A 19,333-nucleotide genomic window follows, 5' to 3' on the forward strand; every position below is an offset into this window, starting at 1 on the left:
GTTGCCAGATCAGGCCATCCAACCCGGGAATAAAGTTCACATTGCTGAGTTTGAGTTTATGATATATAACCAATAATGATGTGAAAGGGACATATTTTCACAGTATTCGAAACATAATTTGAGTAAATGTTAAAGGAAAATGTAGTTAGTAACAGACTTTCTAAGATTTTCCGAAATTAAATTTCGTAGTCTTTTATTTGGAAAGGTTGGTGGCTGATTTCCTCTTGGTCATAGGGGACGTATACGTATGGCGTCATTCCGTTCACTTGGTATTTTGCGCGCGGGAGCTTTGGTTGTTGTACAGCTGAGCTTGAGTGGAGCGAGACTGTGAAAAGCAGGTGAAAACTGCATGAATTTCAGACATAATAGTTCTTTTTAGCGCGAGATTACAATAAATGGAGGCGGCGCGAGTATCCGCTTGAACTGAACTGGTCTCTTCAATTGAGCAGTGTTGTCATCTGGCTTGCAGAGATGCTATAAACTGATGGAAAAACACTACTAATGCTAAGCTAACAAGTGGTATAAGTTGTAAAAAAAAGAGACGTAGTTGTGAAACTAACAGCAAGGCTTCTTCAGTCACGCCAACGTATTTTAAATTTACCTCGTGTGAAATCCGTGTTCATCCATTATTACAACTGTTCAAGTTGTATACTTTTGCAGTGTGTTGAAATTGTCATTAACGACGTTTGTGCGCTTTAAATCTCAATACCCGACATCGATATTCTACTTTCAGTTCTTTTTACTCTTTAGTAATGGATAAATTAGTGTCGGTAGGACGGGATGAGGTAACACATGCAAAGAAATCGACTTTCTTCTCTGTTGAAAGAGTATTCGAATTTTAGAAAGAAGAAATTAAGTCACAGCATGTATGTACTATATAACGTGGCTCCACCGTACCAGAGTTCTTGATGATCCTAATGAAAGCATTACTTTTATCTGACAGTCACACACTATCTCTCTGCCTACCAGCATTTCATATTCAGACCATGGCAACAAGAAGTGACGTCAGAGTGGAAGCAGAGGCAGAGGAGGAAGAAAGTTATGGACCACAGCCACTGTGCAGACTGGAGGTATGTATTCTAAGTGCAGATTGTTCTATTGTGTTTGTCTACTTACAAGTTATTCTTTTTTTTCTTCTGATTTTTGTATTTATTCTTAAATTAACTAAACTTCTGCGTAGAGAAGAAAGTAAATGAATCCTTGGTTTTTAGGAGCAAATATGAACTATTTGTAGCATTACAGCATTGCGTCTTGCATTCCATTATGTGAACGTTTTTTTGTTATTTTCCATGCTTCTTTTTACAAATGATTGTCATTACACCAATTATGAATTTCCTCTTCACGTTGTGTAATATAAACCAGTCTTCTGCTCTCATGTCAGCATGGTCACATGCACAGTTGAATTCAAGCTATGATTACAGCTTTATAGTCACATGGACCCAGGGAGCCCCAGTAGAAGTTTGAATTGTAATGTAACGAGATTTTCTTCACATATACCTGACAGTAGTTTTGATGTTGTGGCTGATCAGTCTTTACAAACAGTGAGAAAGAAAACATGAAAGATTGTTTGAGCTGCAAACATTGTTTGCCACATTGCTCTGGGCACAAGTCACTGCCACATTGCTCTGGGCACAGGTCACTGCCACATTGCTCTGGGCACAAGTCACTGCCACATTGCTCTGGGCACAGGTCACTGCCACATTGCTCTGGGTACAGGTCACTGCCACATTGCTCTGGGCACAGGTCACTGCCACATTGCTCTGGGCACAGGTCACTGCCACATTGCTCTGGGCACAGTCCACTGCCACATTGCTCTGGGCACAGGTCACTGCCACATTGCTCTGGGCACAGGTCACTGCCACATTGCTCTGGGCACAGGTCACTGCCACATTGCTCTGGGCACAGGTCACTGCCACATTGCTCTGGGCACAGTCCACTTGCACATTGCTCTGGGCACAGTCCACTTGCACATTGCTCTGGGCACAGGTCACTGCCACATTGCTCTGGGCACAGTCCACTTGCACATTGCTCTGGGCACAGTCCACTTGCACATTGCGTGCCACGTTATGAGAATCTAGACGTACATTCTTGACCAAAACAACATCAAAGCATATGATGCAACAGCTATTGTGACGTCCATTTTAGAGTGCTCAGCTATTCGAGGAAGCTGGAAACATGGACCATGACAAAATACCGAACATAGACAAGGCACATGGTCATAAACTAAACATAACACCCTAACTTGGTCTGACTTTAAATTGCATGTCAGTGTTATTTGTACTTATTCAGTTCAAGATATTGAAAGTGGTATATAGCACTCAGTGTATAGACTGTGAGGATGCAAATATCCATGCAAATATCCACAAGAAAATTAGCAGCTCCCCCTTTATAAAATCTCCAGAATATTAGCCGGTGAGACAATGTATGAACATGTTGGCAAATATTTCGAAGCATTTGCTGTGCCTGTGTGCTGCTTTCCACTCACTCCCTGCTATGTTGTTTACATACAGATACATGCGGAACTCATATCAACATAATAAAGAGCCTTAACTGCTACTCTCACGTTGTGGAGAAAAAAGACATTTCCACAGTAGTTTTCGGATCACATGATCACATACCTCTTGTGTGCTGTAGACATTCATCACACAGCTCTCTTACCCTTGCATTAACAGTCTGGAGAGCACATGTCCAGCAAAAAGCCTCCTGGTGCGTTGGTCTTGTGTGAACAACTGCAGAGAAAGTAAGGACCAAATTGTTGGCATACCCCTGAACGCCTTCCTGTGTGAAAACAGCTTCAGGTTTCTTATTACACTGAAACTTGAATACTTTTCTGCACTTGTAAGTTGTTTTAGATAAAAGCACTTAGTCGATGTAAATGTTAAAGTTCCCACATAGGTAAATAGTGGTATATCCATGTGTATTGTTAGTTTTCTCCAAGTGAATTAATGCAGGGATGTCTTTTTCATGCAGCAATGTGGAATTGGTGCCAGTGACATCAGGAAGCTGGAGGATGCAGGATTCCACACCATTGAAGCAGTGGCCTATGCACCCAAGAAGGAACTGCTCAATATTAAGGGCATCAGTGAGGCCAAGGCCGACAAAATTTTAGTAAGAAACTCTCATTACATGCGTAGTTTCAAAGTCTTTTATGTGTTTTTACTAGATTGTTCTTTTGTTAAACATGGAGAAATTAAGCATACATTTCTCTGTTTTTGCAGTTTCTATAATTAAAGACTTGTGGCCAGCATGGCTCGAGTTTGTTCGATTTTACTTCTTAATATGCAGGTGTATTTTTTCCTCTCATAGTCCTAGATACATCTGGGCATTCAGATGTAGGGCATACAGTCATAAAACTCTCATAACGGTTAACTTCACTGAAAATTAATTTTCAAACAAAACCCCAATGATGTTCTCTTAATTCTCAACAATAAAACATGAGATGATGGTTTGCACAACTCAACAATACATTTTCATTGCTAACTGTATGGGCCTCAGCTATTTGTTTTCATTATATGTTCAACAATGGGCCACACCAAGCTGGCCAAGTTGCAGTAGCTCTGCTGGATTTGTGTGCATTTGTAGTTTTTTTGTGATTATACTGAGCTATTTTCCTCAATTTACTGATTTTTGAGATATTTTTCTGTGCTGCTTTGGAAGCTGTGCTGCTTTAGTGGATTATCCTCATATTTTTTATGCTTTTCAATATCTGTTATGAAGAGTTGGCAAGCCAACAAAAGAGTCATATATCAACGGGAGCAGCTAACGGAGTTTCCAGTTCCCAGCTCAAGCCCAAAATAAGACACCGAATTCACAACCATTTGAAGAGAAAACGCCTTGGATGTCAGGCAGGAGCTAGAGAAAAAACAGATGGAAGGACACATACAGACCAGGTCTTCCTTCGATATTGATAGCAAATATTAGATTGCTTGCAAACAAAATGGATGAGCTTCAGTAGCTCAGTAGGACACAAAATGAATCTTGAGAATGCAGTCCAATCTCTGTCCAGCTTTAAGACAAAATGAGCCGACGGAGACATCAGGAGCAGTGGCAAAGGCAGAGGTGGAGGTATTGCAGTGCTTGTTAACAACAGATGGTGTGATCCTTACCATTTCACTTTGAAGGAGAGGATCTGTAGCAGGTACATTGGACTGCTAGTTGTGAGTTTATGTCTATACTGCCGACCAAAGGAATGCAGCAGTGTTGTTCTGGTAGCGGTTTATACATTAACTGCAGTCCCTGCCGACGCAGTCTGTGACGTCATCGACTCAGTTGTTGCCAGGCTACAAACGCAACATCCCAACAACTTCATGGAATTCTGGAGATTTTAATCAAGTCTACTTCTCAGCTGCACTTACAGCCTTTCAACAGTTTGTCAACTGCTGTATTTCACCAGAGAAAATAAAAAGTTTTCTATGCTAATGTAAAAGATGCATGCAGTTCCAGTGCTCTGCCTCCACTAAGAAACTCTGACCACAATATTGTTCTTCTAACCTCCAACCCATTGTTAAGCAGCAACTTTGAAAGTACAAACTTCAAAAAAACATTTCTCAGGAGGCTTAGGATGAGCTGCAGAGATGCTTTGAATATACAGACTGAAATGCACTCTGTGAACCACATGACAGATGATATCAATGCCACCACTGAGTGTGTGACAAATTACATCAGCTTCTGTGTGGATGGTATTATTCCCACAAAGGACAGAGAGATGCTTCCCCAGTGACAAACGCTGGGATCACCAGTGACCTGAAAAAGCTGCTGAACATGAAACAAAAGTCTTGTGTGAGGGAGACGAGGAGTTATTGAGAACTGTTCAAAAACAGTTGGAAAAAGCGTGAGTGATAGGTGGTCAGGGATTAAAAAGATCAAGGCTTCAAAGTGAAAGAAGATCTGATGGAAGCCTGGACAGAGCCAATGACTTAATATGTATTTCAGTGGTTTCAGCGTAGGTCGACATGCAGCATGTTCCTCCCCTGCCCCCAGCAACACAAACAGTACCTCACACCCTACCTGTGCCTACATCCGCCCTGTCACACTCCATGATGTCATCCTCCACCACGTTGATCTTAATACAGCCTTACTGAAACCCGTGTCTCCCCCTCCAACCTACTTGTCTCCAGTAGTCGGGGGAAGAGGCGGCTAGAGAGACTGAACCAGAACAAGGCTGCAGGTAATGGTCAAAAATTCAGTAGGAGGGGGGTTAGAATAGTCCCACACATGGCTCTACCTTGCACTATGGCCCCACATATTACTACGGTCCGCCCAAACATTGTTCCATCAGTCTTGTGGTATGTTAAGAAAGATGCAACTTTGCAAACCTAAAGTATGTTTTTTACAGAGAAGAGGCTTTCTCCTGACAACCAACGTCACTGAGATGTTTCTTTTAAATAACTTTCTCTTAGCGTTACATGGTCTAATCTCGGGTAAACTTGCTTGGACATCCACTCTCTGCGTCTTGCCCGGAAGTTCATTAGCAATAATCTTTCCCACTATAGAATGTTGAACTGCAGATTGTTTCAAATCTCCTCAAAACGTTTTCCAGATTGATGGGCACCAAGCGCTGCTCCTGTAGGGTCATTGCTGAGGTCTTTCTCCTTTGGCATTGTTTTAATACACACAGACATATTTTAGACCAGCTAACAGCTAAAACCTCTATTTGCTGATGACCAGGTAATCAGTTGCACCTGGTTGCTACTTACCCTCTTAATTCCTATGGAAGCAGTAAGAGTGTACGTGGTTTTTCACACACTGCTTGTGCTTTGTAATGTCGTCGGGCTGTCTTGCTTGACACGCTTGTGCAACACTTTATGGAGGTGTGGGACAGTGCAGACCAGACGTACGATGTAGTACCGTCTCTTCTACCCTGGATATTTCACAACCTTTCACACCTTGGATCTTGTGACCAAAACATTTTAGATGTTGGTTTGGGCTGCAGATGAACTGTAAAGCCAAAATCATTACCTGATTAGTTAGGTCTGCCCTTGCTTTTTCCTGATTGGTGTAAAATATTTATATGCATTTGCTTAGTCCCAGGCGTTTGAAAAGCGCCCCCTAGTGTTAGGGTTGCCTCGTGGCGTTACACTTTTCCAACAGCTTGGGGCGCTTATTTAATGCCTGATAGCACTTGTAATAAAGTGCAAGGTAAAGCAAATCGTATTTTGGATAGCGGGTGAAGTGGATAAATTAATACCTTTTTGTCTGTGTCTGTTTGCCCACCTACTTTAGAAACTTAAAGGTAAGATATGAAATATCATCCAAAGAGGAAGTTTGCTTTTATTTTGAAAACTGTCCCTAAACATAGATAAGATGATGCCTAATATATACAAGCACAAAAAAAACTAGCATGAGCTGACTTGACTGCAGTTTGACAATCATAGGGCATAAGCACTGACACCATGGCTGCTGTTTTTCTGCTGGACAGATAATGCTTTGGTTTGCTTTGTGAGAAATTTCTCATTTTTAAGACTATACAGCTAGCTCAACTATGTTGTGTTTTAGTGAGTGACTGTATTTGCCACAATTTCTGATGTTAGCCCAAGGCTAACTCACTGCTCTTCCAGCTGACTGGGATGGTGAGTGTTCACACGTTGTAGAGGCGTGGCTTTGGAGGGGATGGTTTAAAAATCTAGCTTTCTCTTCCTTTGGGAACACGTTGAACACTCCTATATACATATTTTTATTACTTTTGTGGGACGGCTGTAACTCAGGAGGAAGAGCAGTCACCTACCAATCAGAAGGGCAGTGGTTCGACTCTCAGCTCCTCCAGGTCACGTCACAAGTGTCCTTGTCACTGAACCTCACGTTGCCTACTGATGCATGTGTGAATGCTTTGAACAAAGCACTGTGTAGCGTGCTGTACGTGTGTGTGTGAATGAATGGGTGAATGTAGCATGTAGTGTGAAAGTAATGTGAGTGATCAGCTAGACTAGAAAAGCCCAATACAAGTACAGTCCATTTACCAGAAATTGTGTTTGAAAATCAGCCCATTGGGGCGCAGGGTTGAACAGGTCCTCCTCATACAGAGGCTAAAGCTCCTCAACACAGTCAACTAGGGTTAAGAGTCCCAGCTCGGTCCCTCCGCTGCAGGTTATCTCCTTCCTGTCGTGTTATATTTAAATGATGGCCAATTGTGCCAAAAATAAGTAGGTTTTTATAACTATGGCAAAATCTGGTAAAATATCCATGATGATCTCTCACAGACAAAGATGAAAGTTTTGACAGAAAGCCTACAGCACCACAGCGCAACAATTCCCCTCGTGTATACTGGGACAAAGACAGTAGTCCAGTTAAACTACCAAGTTGAGTTGTAACCACAGCTTGACTCAACTGTGCATATAACAGATGCAAGCATCCACAACATCTGCGAGAGACGCGTCTCAAGCCATGACAGCCGTGAGGCATCTATTATTTCAGCATGGTACCTATTTATCATGCACAAGGTAATCATAAGGAATCTTTTCTCAGTAAAATACATAATAATAAAATATTTATTTATCATATTTACTTCATATCCGCAACAATATGCCGCAGTTTCAGTGTGTAGGCAACATTTCGTAGACAAAAAAACAAATGACCTGTTATGATGATGATTTTCAATTCATTTGGGCAGTTACATGTTGCTGCTTTCAAGTAACGGCTGTGAAACTTGAATGTGTTCACTTTTCAAATCTCAACCGCCATGGATTTTACAAAAGTCTGTATTTGTGGTCATTAGCAGAGGCATGTGAAAAACAACTGTCTGCATCTGCCGCACTTCAGCAGATTCGCAGCATCAAGATTGTTGGTGTGTTTCAACTTTTTAATTCTCATTAAAGAAATTGAGTACTTTCTGCTACTACTGTGTTGATATGGAACTATATGTTTTAAATGGCAGGTGACAGTGATGCGCTTCCAGCATGGTGGTAATGTACAGTGCCATTTGCCAACTGCAAACAGTTTAAAAGCAGTACGACGTTTACTCACTGGGGCGCTTTTGGCTCATAGCTGGAAGAGCTCAGTGTTCATGGCTAGCACATAAACTCTGCGTAAATTCTGCTTAATTTGATACACACACCAAAGCATCTTTCAATCTCACTGTTGGCCTCAGAAAACCTTCCTGTTCATTCACTGTCAGGAGCCATTACCTCTATTGACACACCAACTAGAGACTAAGCACCACAGCAAAGTCAACAAGCTCCAAAGTATCACTTCTCACTCCTCTCTTAAAAGCAATGAACAGAATTGGAATGAACATTTGATCTCAAAGACTCAGAATAAAAGATTAAAAGAACACTGACTTTGGGGCAAAGAGAACAGATGGCACTGTATCGTTGTTTGTATCATTTAACAGAATGATATTTTTATCTTTGGCTGGCACCCTGAGACTGCCACAACCTTCACAGATAGTGGTATACTTCAGGATACACAGGTGTTCAATCCAAAGACCTTGAATTCTTATCATAGTGTGCATGTGGAAATGCTCTTACTTTCGCTACCAAACATTATTGTTTTATCCTCTTAAACTCTGTTTCAATAAAAGTTTAGATAACCTCTGATCACGGTAACCATATTGTTTCAGGCTTTTATAATGCATTGAACAGTTATTTCTTTATTTACTTGATGCCGACAAAAATTTTAACCCTTTTACAGCAAAATTACTCACTTCAGTACAAGCTACATTACACACTGCATTACACACTGCAGCACACTCTGCATTACACACTGCAGCACACTCTGCATTACACACTGCAGTACATACTGCAGCACACACTGCACTACACACTACTGCACACTACAGCACATACTGCAGTACACACTGCAGCACACACTGCACACTACAGCACACACTATAACATACGCTGCAATACACACTGTAGTACACACTACATTACACACTACTGCACACACTATAACACATACTGCAGTACACACTGTAGTACACACTGCAGCACACACTGCACACTACAGCACACACTATAACACACACTGCAGTACACACTGTAGTACACACTGCATTACACACTACTGCACACTATAGCACATACTGTAGTACACACTGTAGTACACACTGTAGTACACACTGCAGCACACTGCAGTACACTCTGCATTACACAGTGCATTATACGCTGCATTACACAGTACAGTACACGCTGGATTACACAGTACAGTACACACTATAACACACACTGTAGTACACACTGCAGTACACACTACAGCACAAACTGCAGTACACACTGCAGCACACACTGCAGTACACAGTACAGTACACGCTGCATTACACAGTACAGCACACAGCTGTGGTGCTGTCTAAAGCCTGACTGGAAGGTATCATAGCAGTTATTTTGTGTTAAAAAGTAATTAAGCTGTTGAAAAACCGCTTTTTCAATGATCTTACTTATAAATGGGAGATTTCAGATGGGCCTGTAGTTGTTCATTTGCGTCTTGTCAAGATTGTCCTTTTTCAGCAGAGGTTTAATTACAGCTGTTTTTAGTGGCTCTGGAAACACACCTGACGTTAAGGACAAGTTCACAATCAGTAACAGGTCTGACTCCAAAGTCTTTGAGACCCCTTTGAAAAAACCTGTTGGTAGGATGTCTAAACAGCAAGAGGAGGACTTCAGGTGACGTAAGATGTCCTCCAGGTCTTTACTGTTAATGGGTTGAAATAGTGTCATGGTGTTTAAACCGGTTTTCGGTGGACACGGTACATATGCTGAACCTGCTGCTGATGTACCAACTGCTTGTCTAATATTTTGGACTTTGTCTATGAAGAATTTGGCAAAGTCATTGCAGGCCATGGTGGAATGGAGTTCAGTTGCCACTGACACAGGAGGGTTTGCTAGCCTGTCAACTGTAGCAAATAAGGCCCGAGCATTATGACTGTTTTTGGTGATGATGTCAGAGAAGTAGGATTTCCTTGCATTCTTCAGTTGTAAATTATAAGAGTGAAGTTTCTCTTTATAGATGTCATAATGAACCTGGAGATTTGTTTTTCTCCATCTGCGCTCAGCTTTCCGACACTCTCTTTTCCCATTTTTCACCAGTGTGGAATTTCGCCATGGAGACTTCTTCCTTCCAGAGATAACCTTCACCTTAATGGGAGCAATAGTATCCATAACATTTAACATTTTAGTATTGAAGCTACTGACAAGCTCGCTGACTGAACCCCCGGACAGGGCAGGTGTTAAAGAGAAAACCTGGTTAAAGATCTTACTACTGTTTTCAGTTATACACCGTTTTGAGATCACTGCTGTTGAGACATTTGTGTGCACTGAAATCGTACTCTCAAAGAAAACACAGGAATGGTCAGACAGGCCCACATCAGACACAGTAATCTTTGAAATGCTTAGACCCTTGGAGATCACTAAGTCTAGAGTGTGCCCCCTATTGTGCGTGGGCTCTGTTATATGCTGAGTCAGCCCAAAGTTGTCCAGAGTGTTACTCAGGTCTTTAGTCCCTCTGTCCTGAGGATTGTCCATATGGATGTTAAAATCACCAACAATAATTATACAGTCAAAATCAACACAGATCATAGACAGCAGTTCACTGAGGTCATCAGAAAAGTCTGCACAGTATTTCGGGGGCCTGTAAATATTCAGAAACAGGACTCTGGGTGAGGCCTTCAGCTGTATAGCCATATATTCAAAGGACTGAAAACTTCCAGGAGATAACTGCTTACATTGAAATGATTCATTTCATTCATAGCAGGCTTTTAAAAATGTGCTTGGTTAAATGCAGGTGATGTCAGGTTTTGGGCCAGGCAGTCTGTCGTGATGCACTGTGATGACCAGGGTCCAGCTTGACTATATTGCTTTGGGGCCCAGTGTTGACTTGTTATGCCACTGCTGGATTATCTAATAAAATCAATATTTTTTGTAGAATTATCTATCACAGTCAGATTTTATATATACTTATTTTAGTTACTCATGCTGATGGTCTTTGATGTCACAAAATGTTTAAGTCAAATTTCTTTGATATTTTTCACATATTACATCTGACATGCTTTCTAAAGTTTAAAAATGCTATCCTATGAATTTGCACATTTGTGACATGTTACACATCCCTTTTTGTGTAGACTTGACTCCTGTGATCCAGGATTTTGTTCTTTCCTATGGGCAAATTTGACCTGCCTTGAACAAATATTTTCTACATCTTTTTAACATTTTATTTATGTTTTGTAATATACCTTTTATTAACAACCTGGTGAAAGATGATATATGTGAAGCAGCACTAGAGATTTTTTTTCTTCGCTTAAGCCTTTTGTTAGGTTTTAAATCTTCCATTGTAAAGGAAAAAGATATGCATCAGTTTTGTTCGGCATTCAATGTAACCAATTGCTGTGCTTACTATGGCTGTAGGTTTCTCTGTCATTGTGTACTAAACGTTTTGATTCTACTGCAAATTTTATCTTCCCTTCTTTTCAGGCAGAGGCTGCCAAACTGGTGCCTATGGGCTTCACCACAGCAACTGAATTCCATCAAAGGAGAGCAGAGATTATCCAGATCTCTACAGGCTCCAAGGAGCTGGACAAACTCTTGCAGGGTGGTTTTCATGTTGCTAATTTATCATCCAGATGTTATAAAAGAGAAAACCTGATGTTCCTCTGACCATCAGCAGTATGAAACTGTGTTAGTTGACTTCCTGTTTCCATGCAGGTGGGATTGAGACAGGCTCCATAACAGAGATGTTTGGAGAGTTTAGAACGGGAAAGACCCAACTGTGCCACACACTCGCTGTCACCTGTCAGGTAGGGTCTGCTGAGAAAGCAATGGTGGGGTAGGTTGTGATGTAAAAAGGTCCACTGGTAAACTGAAGTTAGAAAATCTGCTTGGGTGATAGAATCTACATGTTTTCATCTGTCCACAGCTGCCCATTGAACAGGGAGGTGGAGAAGGTAAAGCAATGTACATCGACACAGAGGGAACTTTCAGACCAGAGCGACTCCTTGCTGTGGCTGAGAGGTGAATTGGTGCATTTCCCCCCCCTTCAGGTTCAATCAATGCATGGCAATTTACTTAAATGTATTAATATTTATTTACACCGATGTTTTTCTTATTCCATATTTATTTTAAAACTATAGGCTCTGGGAAGGAAACATCACACCATGTAAGATGTGTTATGCATTGTGGAATAATATGCCACAATATTAACACACACTGTTTCCAGTTGAATTATTATTTAAACAGAAGAGTTGAAAACAAATAGGCTTCCATGGCATGGACTGTGGCTTTCAGCAGCATTCTACATTTTACCTATAAATAGACAGTGAGCCCTACTTCATCTGCAGCATAATCAGATCTACCCGGCCGGACATCAAGACAAGTATGCAGCTCTATCTCCCAATGAAGTTACACCTTTAGATAGAAGGTGAATATAGATCATACTAGATCAAGCAGAATAGCATTCATATTTACTTCAAAGCGCTAGCCCAGGCAGCAGTCCACAACAGTGCTGAAACAGCAAAAACAAGTATCTGCTGTAGAGCACACTGAATGAAAAGAGAAACTAACGGATGTTAAAAAGACTTTGGACAGCAACTAAGTGGAATTCAGTGTTGTTTCTACAAAAATGTTATGATGAGCTAACACGAATTACAAGGAAACATTAGCATCTATAAATGACGATAACGTAACTTTGCGAGAACAACGTCTTCTGGTCATTTAGTCAGAAAATCTGCAGGTCTTGCACCCAGCTGTCGGTGAACTGATGATGGGCTTTAAGGGATTTTAACATTTTTGAACTGCTTGGATGTGTCAACTCCCATTTTAGAAAACCCTTCTGGAAAGGTTACGTGTGGTTGCTTGTTGAGACCTTTCATATGACAGATTATGGGATGTGTCACACGGATCAGCACAGTTTCCTGACGCAGTTTAGCTTTTTTGTCTTTACAGAGTGACCTTCACCTGCTCCATCAGTCTCTCCCTCTCTTTCACTTCATATCTCTCCTTGAGCTGTTAATCTGTGTTTGTTTTTGGTTGTCTGCAGGACAGGACCATCATGCAATATGTGTGACATTCTTGCTTCTCTATATTTATTTATTAAATAGTTAACTCTTATCGCAACACCTTTTAATCCTGAGATTTTTTAAAATAGAATTTCTTTGTTATTGTGACATTAGATATGGGCTGGTAGGCAGTGATGTTCTCGACAATGTGGCCTACGCCAGAGCCTTCAACACAGACCATCAAACTCAACTGCTGTATCAAGCCTCTGCCATGATGGCTGAGTCCAGGTAAGTCATAATGATACCTACAGTTCTACCTACAGCCAACTGTGGTTGCTCTTTTGTCTGTTTTGTGAAATCCATTGCATGGGTGGGTGTTGTCCCTTCCCTAGCAGTGAAGATGTGGTCAGCTATTTAAAAAGGTTTGACAACAACATTCTGGAACACAGTAGAGTAACTTGTAAAAAAATAATGAAAATTAAAGCTGCAACCTGCCATAAACGGCTGTCGCACCTCAGCACCACCGCTGTTCAGGCCCAGACTCATCAGGGATGTTGTTTGAAGAAATATTTTCCTCTCAGCAGACATTTGGTAGTGATGTGACCTTCTGTCAGGACTGAGGTGCAGACGTTTTCAGGTGTCAGAAAATGCACTACTGCATAACATCCATTTCCTCTTTCATTGCAAATGATTGTCATTTCACAAGAAGCCAGTAGAATAATTACAATATGTAGAAGGAGACATGTTCCGTTCTGGTTAAGGTTGAAATGGCTTGAGTTGAACTGACATAGAAGTGTGAAGCATGCAACACGTACGGGACTATGGTGGTGACATTTGTAAAGATTGGATCATGTATGTGTGAGGTGAAAGTACTTTCATGGTGAAACATCAAAATTCACCATGCAAACGTCTGGCAAGAATAATGAATTTGAATCCGCTGAAATCGTGAAAGACTTTGGCATATTCTGAGAAAATGTGAAATATACAGACTCAAACATATATGGGCAGGTCGTCAAAGTAAAAAAATAAAAACAAATCCACATTCTGTTCGTGGTAGGCAATATATCTGGACGTCAGAGCATCAAATTCCAGCCAACGCATCATTTGGGGTATGTGGTTCAGCGCTGCTGTTTAAAGTGGAAAAGAGACTAAAATAAACGGTCTAACATAAAACAAGCTATTGCTGCACTGATGGGGGATAAAGTGTGTGTGAATGAGGTTAGGAGTGAATTTTAAAGGTTTTGTCTGAAGAAACACACTAGGTACACAAAGTTTTGTTGGCTTTATTGCCCGTTGATGAAGCACAGAAGCATGACATATGGTATCAAGCTAAAATGTCCATGATTTTTTTTGCTGATGCTCAAAGTTGCTCAGCTGCTGTGCTTGATGATACTGAACAGAACGACATACAAGTTCAAGGTCAATCTATTATTGACAATAATAAAGAGAATAGTGAAACTCCTGCTGCTCCTGTTGAGGAACACGACATTAAAGCTGCCCACAAACCACCGTCAAGGTAATCTGGAGCAAGACATTGAAGAATGCCATATGTCTGTTTTATTTGAAGCTCTTTCCTCTCCAAGCTGCGCTTGCTTTGCTCTTAGAAAGATTGCAAACTGAAAGATAAAGCACACACGGCCCCCTCTGACTTTATTTATACTCAGTTTTGTGCATCCAGCCAATTTCTAAAGGGAGAGAAGACCAGGCAAGTTAGTCACAGGCTGACACAGGGGCACAGTAACAGTGTTACTGTCATCAAATATATTCCAGTCAGTGCTTCTGAAAGAGTCTTGGATCTCTGAAGCTCTGAAGCTCCCTCTGGTGATACTTGCACCTCCCTGATAGTTGGCTTGACTGCACTGATATTGTAGCATTTCTTTGTGTCTTTTCCAGATTTTTGCCCACCCCAGCTTTAACATGGGCAAAATTCAGTTTTTCCAGGCCAGCTTGATGTGGCTGAGGGCTAAAAATTTTTTTAACATGTAATCAATGATTCAGTTGTTATAGGAGCTCATTCTAAATTGTTCCATCATAAAGTGGAGGAGGAAAGCCTCTAGATTTCTGTTGAATCTGTGGGGTTTGGTATGCTATTTAATGTTTTCAATGACTGCAGATTTCAGTAAGAATATTTTTGATAATTGTCTGATCCAGGTGTATATTCTAACACAAACATTGTATGTATCAGGTATGCTCTGCTGATAGTGGACAGTGCCACAGCTCTGTACAGAACGGATTACTCAGGCAGAGGAGAGCTGTCAGCCAGGCAGGGCCACCTGGGACGTTTCCTCCGCATGCTGCTCAGGCTGGCAGATGAGGTAAGCAGCTAAGCTCCCATAGTTACCCTTTAAGATAAAATTATTGTTATTCTTTAAACTCCTATTTAGAGTGAAAATTTGGACCAATCCGATTACAGAATCATAAGCACATGTAACATATCATCTGTGTCTTTTTTGCATATTATCATCTCTTACCTGTGTCAGCGATTTATATACATAATATTGCTTGTGATTCACAGACATGAACAGTAGTCTAAAAGTGTAAGCAATACCATCCATACATCTATAGCTGCTTAATCCAATTCTGGATTCAGGTGGGAGGTAGGGTCCAGCGTGGTTGGGTGCCAGTTCAACACAGAGCCACTTATGAGACAAACACCCTAACACATTCACTTCAGGGTCAATTTAGATCTCCAATAACCTAACCTGCATGTTTTTGGATGACTCGAAGAAGACAAAGTACCCAGACAGAACCTACACATGCACAGGGGGAACATGCAAACTCCACACAGAAAGGCCCCAGCCTGAATGAAATCTTATTGCTGTGAGGTGACATCGCTAACCACCACAGCACCACGCAGCCCGCCAAAGCAACGCAAACTGGGCAAATATTCAATTCTTTAAACGCATGATTTTCTGTGATTAATCACATAGTTGTACACAAAATCCAATAATGAATTCAAAAGTAGCATATAATGCACTTTTATTGGAACTGTACAGTCATATTATGGAAGCTCTCCGGTGATGAGACAATTCAACGTTGCAGTACTTACAAATAACTTTGGCTCTGTCGACTGCTCCGTCTGGAAGAACTTTGAAGTGAAAATGGTCATGTTAAAGTTCCGTGTCTTTCTCCGTGTTTGCTTAGTCCGCTTCATCTGCCATTTTTTTCTTTTCTGACTGTTTCCTGTGAGCGCCGCAGCAGTAAGTAACATACTAGGCTCGCTTTTTCAAAATAAAAGCCAGTGAGCAACAGACGTTTACAATAAAAATAATAAAAACGGCGTTAATGGGAGACAAATAATTGTCGGCAAGAATTAATTAATTAGTTAACGCAAAAATAACGCGTTAATGTGCCCAGCCCTGCTAATTAAGCCACTGTTCCTATTCCATTATGGAATATATTTACTTTACTAAATGTTAGAAATAGTTCAAACAGAATAGCCCCTTTAGTTGAGCTTTTATGGGTGCTTTTGTTCTCATAATAGCTTCTGATCAATTTATAAAACCCCCACACGTCTTCAGAGATACGAGTGAAGTCGTGGAGCTTCAGACCAACCACCTCCTGGTTGGTTGGATATTTAATTCCCTTTGAATATGCTAGAATAGACTAATAAATCTAGGTCTTCTTCTGTTACCTTAATTGTGATTATCTAAGCAGCCTGTCAACATCAGGGAAGCTGTCATTTTTCAAACAGGGAAAAAAAACTACTTTTTATTTTGTTTTATTTGTAAATCAGGATTTTCAGGGCGTATGGATTGTACTGGTATATGAACATATTAAAGTCTTGACTTTCCCCTGAGGCAGTCTGTAGGACAAACAGGTGTTTGTAACAAAAATATTTTGTTTGACTTGTGTCACAATAGTTTGGCGTTGCTGTGGTGATAACCAACCAAGTCGTGGCACAGGTGGATGGGGCAGCCATGTTTTCTGCAGATCCCAAGAAACCAATTGGTGGCAACATTCTGGCTCATGCTTCTACCACACGGTGTGTTCTTATTCAGTGTAATATACATAGATCCAAAAGTGACACTATAATTAACATATGGAACATTTTTACAGTCTGTACCTGAGGAAGGGACGAGGAGAGACCAGGATCTGTAAAATTTACGACTCACCATGCCTGCCAGAGGCTGAAGCCATGTTTGCCATTAACGCCGATGGTGTGGGCGACGCCAAGGACTGAGCTGGGAGAGGAGATGGAGGTGGTGGTAGTCAATGATACTCTAAAACCTGCTCACTTGTGTCTTGGATTGCAGGGTTGGGTGTGTTGATGGGATGTCTTTATTTAAGCCCGTTGTACTCAAATAAGAGTTAGTTGCCTCCTGCCACAAAGATAGTATGTTCAGTATTGGATCTGAACATTTGCAACATAATTACATCACATATTTGCAAAATCTATTATATTTATTGTGTAGGTATGAGATCGTTACAAAAAAAAATAAAAAATGGGAATGAATGAAGAAATATGCTTTTTTTTGTTGAACTGCATTGTGCTTCTTTAGTTTCATCTAAAAACTATCTTAAATGTGTGTGGGTTATTTTTATTTTTTCAGCTAATGGGTTTTTCTAAAAATGTAGTTTCAACAATAAAAATGAAAAACAAAAAAAAATGAAAGCCTACAAAACTGCTTTTTTTCTCCCTTAGTTTTACAACCGTTAAAACTATGACTGTTTGGAAAGAAACGTTTCATTGTGGGATCAGATTAAAGGAACTGTCTTAATTTATCTGATGTCTACTGACTAAAGTGACATTAAATATCAAATACGGCACTGCAGTATCACAGGATAAGTGGAGTAAGATACAAATCCAGTACATTTTATCCATTGAGAGAAAAGTTTATTTGCAAAGTAGCAGTTAGTGATTCCAAACATATATTGTGTGACTCTGGGTATGATCAGATATTTTTAAAGAGAGAAACCAAACCTTTTGGCCTTTTAATGGCTTTTCCTTGGCCTCGATAGAAATGACCTGACATGACCTGACCTGACCTCATGTAGCCCTTAAAACTGTTTGGTGCCCCCGACACTTTGAAAACCTCTAGAGAATTCAACCAGCTAACATTCAGGCCACCTAAATACTTTGTTTCTCTCAGTTCAGAAGTTGGCCTAAATTAATAAATTCAATATTTTTAACAATAATTATTACTACTATTATTATCAATTATTCATTCTTGATCTGGAATGCAGCTCAAGTAGCATCAAGTTCAAGTAGCATTTTTTGTATTGTGATTTCTACTCTGCCATTTTTTTCTGCAAAACAAGGATTTTTGAGAGATTTTTCAGCGCAGTAAGCTGAGTCAACTTTTGACACTTTTCAACAGGTGTTATTAGTGAACATGCCAACAGAAGAGTTTCCAAACATGAAAAGCTGATTGAGCTTTCCAATAAAGGTTAAAGCCCAAAGAAAGACACCAAATCCACAACAATTTGAAGAGGAATGCCATGGATGTAGGGCAGGAGTAAGATGGAGTAACAGGTGGAGGAAGTTTAGGCCAGATCTTCCCTGAATACTGAGGGAGAATGTCGGTTTGGTATGAAATTAAATGGATGAGCTTGTAGCGCTCAGGAGAACAGAAAGAATATTGACAATGTAATATTGTGCATTTCACTGAGACATGGCTGCAAGGAGCAGAGGTGGGGGGGCTCTGTGTTAACGTACACAACAACTGATGCTGTAAACGTAGGATGTTGCCCTGATTTAGAGTTTCTGGTAGTCTCGTGCAGACCCTTTTGTGATGGCTGCTTACGTCCCTCCAGATGCGAACGTTAGCACAGCCCTTAGACTACAGCTCGCCCACCCGGAGGGTGTTTTTATCGTTGCCGGTGACTTCAACCAAGCGTGCTTAAAGACTCCAGTACGTCCAATACATGAAGTGTGCCACCAGAGGGGATACAATTCTGGATCATGTTCACTGCAACATCAGACATGCATACAGAGCCACCCCCTTCCCCCATCTTGCTGGATCAGACCATCTCTGTCTGCACCTCACCCCCTCGTACACCCCCCTCTGGAGACAAACAAAGCCACAGATAAAGACCATCACAGCGTGGCCTAAGGATTCTCTCCCTCAGTTACGGGACTGTTTTTCAAACACTGTTTGGGACATTTTTAAACATCAAAACTTCAAGACCAGACACAATCACACCACCCTCCTGCAGCAGCACACTGACACTTCAGGAACATGAAGTGAGACGTGTGCAGAGGACTGGAAACCCAGGAAGGCTGCAGGCCCAGACGGTGTACCTGGGAAAGTAGTCAAAGCATGTGCCGATCAGCTTCAACTGTTCCCTGTCACAATCCATCATCCCCACCTGCCTGAAATCTGCCACCATTTCAGGCAGATTTCAGGCACCAAACAGAGATGACAATAAAGGCTTTCTATTCTATTTATATACAAGATTACAGTGCGTCTG

The 19,333-nt window shown here is 41.0% G+C and overlaps 1 protein-coding gene across 1 annotated transcript; it reads left to right on the forward strand.

Moving 5' to 3' along the window:
- Positions 1-267: 267 nt before the first annotated feature.
- On the forward strand, positions 268-17,463 carry LOC140267444 (DNA repair protein RAD51 homolog A). The gene is made up of 10 exons (XM_072362714.1): positions 268-338; positions 970-1,070; positions 2,971-3,108; positions 11,400-11,517; positions 11,631-11,722; positions 11,842-11,936; positions 13,094-13,207; positions 15,105-15,234; positions 16,783-16,904; positions 16,979-17,463. Exons 2-10 carry the CDS (start codon positions 987-989, stop codon positions 17,100-17,102), a joined length of 1,017 nt encoding a protein of 338 aa, XP_072218815.1. The 5' UTR covers positions 268-338; positions 970-986; the 3' UTR covers positions 17,103-17,463.
- The last annotated feature ends 1,870 nt before the right edge of the window (positions 17,464-19,333 follow it).

The sequence above is a fragment of the Leuresthes tenuis genome, unplaced genomic scaffold (assembly GCF_036924035.1).
Source record: "Leuresthes tenuis unplaced genomic scaffold, fLeuTen1.0.hap1 SCAF_13, whole genome shotgun sequence".
NCBI lineage: Eukaryota > Metazoa > Chordata > Actinopteri > Atheriniformes > Atherinopsidae > Leuresthes > Leuresthes tenuis.